The sequence below is a fragment of the Necator americanus genome, chromosome IV, assembly GCF_031761385.1.
Source record: "Necator americanus strain Aroian chromosome IV, whole genome shotgun sequence".
Classification (NCBI taxonomy): domain Eukaryota; kingdom Metazoa; phylum Nematoda; class Chromadorea; order Rhabditida; family Ancylostomatidae; genus Necator; species Necator americanus.
The window spans coordinates 31871000-31878739 of record NC_087374.1 but is presented as its reverse complement, the minus strand read 5'-3'; the positions used below and the strand labels follow the sequence as shown (position 1 = coordinate 31878739).

The 7740-nt window shown below is 40.7% G+C and overlaps 1 protein-coding gene across 1 annotated transcript; it reads right to left on the bottom strand.

Moving 5' to 3' along the window:
• Positions 1-4041: 4041 nt before the first annotated feature.
• RB195_003406 (uncharacterized protein) lies at positions 4042-6144 on the bottom strand (the record flags this gene model as incomplete). The annotated part of the gene is made up of 2 exons (XM_013453777.2): positions 4042-5651; positions 6123-6144. 2 exons carry the CDS (start codon positions 6142-6144, stop codon positions 4042-4044), a joined length of 1632 nt encoding a protein of 543 aa, XP_013309231.2.
• Between the last annotated feature and the right edge of the window lie 1596 nt (positions 6145-7740).

Genomic DNA, 7740 nt, shown 5'->3' with positions numbered 1-7740 from the left:
TCCCTTCAGCACCGCGCTCCTCCGCGTAATTACGGCTGCCGCTCCAGCAGCTATACATCCTGCACGACCCTCTGAGATCACCTACACCGCGCCTCCCTACTGCTCTCTAATCAACGCCACGCGCGACGTTCGCTCCTCGACGAAGCGGTGGATAGTGCGAATTTTGAAGGGAGGGGAGTGAAAAACGAATTACCTCAGCGAATTCTGATGTACGGATATGGCAAACTGAGCGCATGTCCAGTGTAACTTTGTATAAGTAAAAATTATCTCAAAAAGATGCTCCAGGAAAAAGAATTACATACATATATTTTCACACAACTCATAATTTAACACATTTCATGCCCTAAGTCTTCTGCATAAACTGGCAGTGCATAAGTATTTGTATGTGACGATGCCATTCAACGAATAAGTGTTCAACTTTCAACTGCAGCAGCTATAATAACGGCGACTTTATGCGCTGATTGCTTTGTATACATTCTTTAAACTCCTTTCTACATTTTACCTTTACCAAAATTTTACTTAGATATAATGTTTATATAGAGTGCATGTCAAGTATTTCAATACTTGCTTGTACGTTTTATACAGTTTTATATAATAGAACTTTGTATCTTTTTTCAAACTTCTTTCAACAGCGTTTTCGTTTCTATCTATTCTCTGCATAAAATCAATATGACAGGTTAGATGTACTGGTGGCGAAAGAACTTTGCATCTTCAGATGTACCTTTAGATACCTTTATTTACAGCGTATGTCTGCGAGGCATTATTCGCGCCTCGTTAATCCCAGCTAGATAAACAAAATCAAATCCTTAGAAAGCGAAAAAAGTAAAGAAGATAGCATAACACCGATCATTGGGACATTTTTTGAAACATCTTTTGCATCCCCAGAGGTGGATGAGTGTTTTCCACCTAACAAGTCGAAACAGATAATTTATTTTCTCTCGCGTTTCTAAATGGTATATCAATTATACAAACCTATCTCATTCTTTCCTTCTTTTATATTAACCTACAACCACACTTTATGTAGACCTTCAAACAACATCTAATACAAGATCGTTGGCTCAAAGAAGGCAGAATCGCGTTCAGTATTTACAGGCGGCTGTAAATATGAAGAAAAACCATTGGATATTTGAACGAATATGATAAATGCATATGCATAAAGGATAAAAAAGGATAAAGTCATCGGCTTATCAATTCACTTCGGATGCGCCAACGCGTATTGCTGCAATTCGTAATCGTTGAGATTTTGGGGCGCGTTTTGGCTTATGCAATGAATTGCGATGCCAGCCAAGATGATGTGTCAAGTCAGTGTTTTTATCCTCCCAAACTCGTCTGGTACCAACTCATTGACCCCGGAGGGATGAAGCGCTTCGTTTGCACTAGGGCGGTTTCAAACCATCGACCGTGTGACTACAGCGGAACTCTAACCGAATACGCCACTCAAAAAAATCAAGTCTAAGGATTACAAGTTTTTGTTTAGTCATTTTATATAGGAGAAATGAACTAGAGGTGACTTCGTGTTGAGTACTAAGGGACCGTAGGATACAAACTTCATTCCCTTCATAGCTTACATATTGATCCCACCCTCCTCCATTACGGCCACTTCACTATATTGAAAATCCGCTCATAAAAATGGTAATGTGAAGTCACCGCCTGGTTTAAGTGGGTGACGCACCGCGGTTGCTACAGGTCAGGAAGTGAGAATTTTTATTCAAGGTAAAAGAGTTAGGTGAGCATATTTCTTATTCAACAAGGATGACCTTTCATAGTAACAAAAAAAAAAGAGTTTTTGCGTCATTACTAATATTACATTACGAAGAAAGACATCCACAACTTGAAATAGACGTAACATTAGTGCAACGAAGTGTGCACGAGTTGCTCAATTACGACGTTCACAGAAAACCTCATAGAGTACAAATCTGCAGCTTCGTAGAAACTGACAAGTCTAAATTTCTGCAAAACTTTGTGCCCCTGATCTTCCTCGACCAGAGAGCAAATTAGCGGTCAAGACTTTTGCTTAATGCTCTATCTCTAATTGGCGTCGGACTCCTTAATCTCGCTACCGTAGTAGCTCAGCGAGAAAAAGTGCGAAAATTCGGGTTCTTGGCTGCGATTGTTTATGATGTTTATGATTTCGAACAGGATCCAAGAACTCGGTTCGTGCCTTGTGGTAACTCGATTTGATACATCCCATAGGGTGTTTTTTTTTTGCCAGAGTCTTGTTTCACTTTTTCCATATTACTTTTCGTTCTCTCAAAAGTCAGTCGAGAATAAAGTTTAGAATTTTTTTTAAAAAAGAATCCTCCACCAAAAAAAAAACCAGGATCGTCTGAAAATGATGGTTTCATTGATTTACAGCGTAATCTACTTCTAGTGAACGCACATTTAGTTGCTTTCCTAGGTTTCCTTCACGTCAAGCTATAAATGATTATTTCAAGCCACAAAAGTCCACATCTGGACACATTTAAAATCAGGGTCAGTGTTCATCACTAAAATCACCTCCAATTTGCGTGCAAATGCTGTTAATAATTTTTATTCAGCTGTACTTATTTTGTTTAAGTTCATTATATTATCTTGGTTTTATTTCAATTTACTGATTGGCTTTTAATTTATTTATTTTTCAGAAGTCCATAACGATTTTGAACTGCGGTAATACAAACATCCATATAGTAAACAGCAAACACTGCACAGTACGCAACTACAATTTGTGAAAGAAGAAAGAGTTTTCATTTATGGAGGTTTCGGAAGAACGTTCGAAAACGTATAGTTGAAAACTCAAAAAAGGTGGCTTCAACGATCAATTGCTGTTACATATATGTATTTTATCAGACACATAAATGTCGCTTATGTAGTGCATCGCAATGATGTAACGATACTTAAATACAGATGAACTTTAAGTAAAAAGATTACAATTATTGTGTCTCTGGTTCATCACAATCTTCAGACTGCTAGTCCTCTCGCTAAAAAAGTAGTGTTCTGAGACAGTTCCCTTCTAGCATCTTATCCAGAGCACAGAGATGATGTTCTCGGTGATGTAGCATACGCAGTTCTCAAAAGTTCTCGAAATTTCATATGCAATGTATTTCTTGAACAATTTTAAAACTAGAAAGTATATTAGAGTCACACAAATAATATGGGTCATTCTATGTTGTTTTGGAAATGATGGCTTAGTGAACGTGCGCGAAGAAATTTGTGATTTTCGGCTTATCCTCAGGAAACCTACATTTATATCGGAAAGTGAATATGTGTGTTCAATCACACGATGAAGACTTCTTTTCTAAGACCGTCGTCCTTGGTGAGTTGAGTATCTAGCTTTTTTTGTCTTATCTTTTTATTTCGGGCTCCCTTTTCATTGTTGACACCAACTACATAGAAGCAAGAAGAAGTTTGCATGGAGACTTATGCAAGAGTACAAAATGAAGGATTGCAAACCTCTCTAAGTGTTTTTAGTTGTACTCTTACAGTAAACAAAAGAATCATGAGAATCTACATAGTGATTATGTTTTGGATAAAAATCTGAACGGTGTTCCAAGCTTCTTCTAAGTAGCTAAAAAATACGAAAATGGCACATTATTTTTGTAATACAAGTTCATCGCATTAGTATCTGATTTAATTTTTCAACAGTGAAAGAAAAAACCGGCAAAATAACCACTCAATTGCAAACAAATTATTCTAATGAGCTCTAGAAACAGGTTGAAAGTATGCAACTTGATTGGCATCATGTTTTTCATTAGTTTCTTTCACGTATCCAGCTGCAGTGTTCAACCTTTCTCTTTACAAAAAAAATTCAAATGCAACTTTGAAGATGCCCTCAGCTGTCCACTAGAAATTTGTTCTTCACAAAAGCAATGATTGAAAGTGATGTCTAGTTTAGAAACTAGGTGACAATTACCAGCTGTGATTCAAATCGACCATTTACAGAGAGAGTTTTTAAAGCATCAGTAGTGAGCGAATAGTGAGTCTCTCACCTTAGTATGACTACTTTATTAAAATTTCTTTCTTCTACACGCAATTTTGCAGAACAAATTTATAACTAAACAACTTTTAGATGTTTCTAGCGATCTGGTATGCTCCTTTATGCGGAAAATCGTCAGCATGTGCTCGAACGAGTCTTGTGGCGACTCCAAGGACTACAGCTGCACCATCCACAACACCTACTACACCAACGACGACATCTACCGCTGCAGTTACAACGACAACAGTATCGGAAGCAAGCACAACAACTCCCACAAGGACACTAGTAATTTTGACAACAACGACAGCAGCTTCCACAACAACGACGTCTACCCCAACGACTACTACTGCTCCGACAACAACGACAAGAGCTCCGACGACTACTACAGCAACTCCGACAACAACGATAGCAGCACCGACAACTTCCACTGCTGCTCCGACAACTACAACTGCCGCTCCGACGACTACCACTGTCGCTCCTACCACAACTACGGCAACCTCAACGACTACTACTGCCGCTACCACAACAACAATGACAGCAGCTCCAACAACAACGGGAGCAACATCGACGACTACTACTTCCACTCCGACGACTACCACTGCCGCTCCCACAACAACAACAGCAGCTCCAACAACAACGGGAGCAGCATCGACGACTACTACTTCCACTCCGACGACTACTACTGCCGCTACCACAACAACAATGACAGCAGCTCCAACAACAACGGGAGCAACATCGACGACTACTACTTCCACTCCGACGACTACCACTGCCGCTCCCACAACAACAACAGCAGCTCCAACAACAACGGGAGCAGCATCGACGACTACTACTTCCACTACGACGACTACCACTGCCGCTCCCACAACAACAACAGCAACTCCGACGACCACTACTGCCGCTCCCACAACAACGACAGCAGCTCCAACAACAACGGGAGCAGCATCGACAACTACTACTTCCACTCCGACGACTACCACTGCCGCTCCCACAACAACGACAGCAGCTCTAACAACAACGGGAGCAGCATCGACGACTACTTCTGCAGCTCCCACAACAAGGACAGCAGCACCGACGACAACTACTTCCGCACCTACAACAACGACGGCGGCCATTAGGACAACAAGTGCCGCTCCAACAACAACTACAGCAGCCCGTACGACTACCAGTGCCGCTCCAACGACAACCACAGCAGCCCGTACGACTACCAGTGCCGCTCCAACAACTACCACAGTAGCCCGTACGACTACGACTGCTGCTCCAACAACAACGACGGCAGGTCGTACGACTACCAGTGCCGCTCCAACGACAACCACAGCAGCCCGTACGACTACCAGTGCCGCTCCAACGACAACCACAGCAGCCCGTACGACTACCAGTGCCGCTCCAACGACAACCACAGCAGCCCGTACGACTACCAGTGCCGCTCCAACGACAACCACAGCAGCCCGTACGACTACCAGTGCCGCTCCAACGACAACCACAGCAGCCCGTACGACTACCAGTGCCGCTCCAACGACAACCACAGCAGCCCGTACGACTACCAGTGCCGCTCCAACGACAACCACAGCAGCCCGTACGACTACCAGTGCCGCTCCAACGACAACCACAGCAACCCGTACGACTACGACTGCTGCTCCAACAACAACGACGGCAGGTCGTACGACTACCACTACTTTAGTTTCAGCAACTACAACAGCTGTAGGATAATGTTAGTTTTCCTTACAGAATTCAAATAAATATTATCTTATTGATTGCAGGAACACAGCAATGACTCAAAATTTTAATTGTAGCATTTTGTTTCTTGCATTGCTATTGTATAGTCATTGCATAGGCTCACACCTTCCAAAAAACCCCAGCGTTTACGAATTGCAGTAAAAAGCGTTGAAGGATCCCAAGTGGACTGATACACCTGAGACTTTATCCTATTATCCCTTAATTTTGTTTCTTGACCATAGTATTAAGTACAGCTGTAGCTACGGTCTCTTTATAACAAAAGTTTTGTGGATATGATCATTTTCTTCAGCATTCACTTCACTTAATTTTTATTTTATTTTACTTTTTTGCCCGTGATAAGTGGGACATTAAGGACTCTTTTCACATCAACGTCAGTTGAGATTTTGAAAAGAGCTTTTCGCAATTATTTGGTTTCAGACCAACAAACACCCACCATTTAATAACGTACCAGTCATTTATTGCCCTTTTTCATCGTAAAAAAAATAATTGCGACGATATTTTTGACTAGGAACGTTTTAATATAGCGAAAAGTAAATACTTTTGAATTTGTGTTTTTCCCGTGCCTACTGCCCAGTGTAACGGCCGGTGTGAAAATCTTGCAATGCGTTATAGAAAAATAGGTTCACCCCCCACAAAACACGGTTATCCTTTCTTTTATGTTTGGGTAACAGACAATCCATGTTCCCTCATTGCGCGCATATCAATGTCGACCACACTTGAATTTTGAGTCAGTTTTTTTTTTCTGCAAATTCGTCGTTGTTCGATCCAATTTGTTCTTGATTTGGTCTTTTTTATAATCACTTCGACATCGGTTTAACTCCCTTTTGTTGAAGGGTAATAAGAATTTAAACTTGTACAATAGTTAAAGAACGAACAATAAAATTTAAGAAACAAGAGTATTCGTCATCGACAAAGACATGAAATTTACTACAGGAATTATAACCCTTCAGATAGCTAAATCTTGCGCTGTTGATATTATCGGGAGGAAATTCGATATTTATTTCAGTTAGTTATTCTCCGATTCCATGATTTGTGTACTACGGTTGTTCAATTTCAATAATAATGACTTTGTAGTGGTATTTTGCAAACGAAATAGCTAGTGATTTTCTTTTCCTTCAGTGACTTTTCTTGACATTTCCGCTCCGTCAAATCCCTCTCTACATCTCGCGTTTGTAATTTTACGCAGGTGAGCTTTCTCTAACACATTTTGCTCCTGTCTTAAAGTAGTGGAACGTGTAGTCGCTAACGTAACTTAAAGCATGAAAGACCTAGTTAAACGTTGAAGAAAAACGCCCTTAATAAGTGGTTTTCTACAGGAAATACGGGAAATACCACAGGAAAACAGGCCAGTACTGTTTTGCTGTTCTCCTTTTGCTATCCACTAAACTAAATGACAGCTCCGCAGAGCTATCAATTGTCAGCGTTTAAACGCAGAGAACAATGCCTCAGATTTTAATATCCACGTACATATTGCACACGTAACAATCTCAATTTTCGGATTAGGGTTCTACGTTCGCCACTTTTCTTGCGCTGCATAATGCTCCGTTCTTTGTCACCCAGTCAAGAACCGCACGCTAATTTTCCTAGGATTTTTCATGAACGAAATTTCCGTTTGAAAGTTACTCAGTATGCCCTGCTAAGATCATCCACTACCTACCAAAAAAGTTTATTTCTTCCAATAATCTGCACTAACTATTAATGATAAGCAACAAAAAAATGCCAATATTGCTCTCCTAACTTGGCTAAAAGGATCATGGAATGCGCTTATGAACCTTCGCATAAAAAAATTCCGAGCACCATCTCTCATTTGCTGTGAAAAAATCGTAAAGCTCCGAAGAAAAATTATTACCACAATGTTCATTTTATTCTAAAATAGGACTATACTTGTATTTTCCACTTCAGGTCGTCCGCAGCGACATCACCTTCATTATTTTTCCCATGGAGGTTCTATTTCTCCTTACACATCGGCTTCGGGATCAGACGAGTAACAAGATTTCCACTTCGTTTTATGCCAAAATCATGCGTAGATTTTCTGTCCTTTTTCCTTCTCT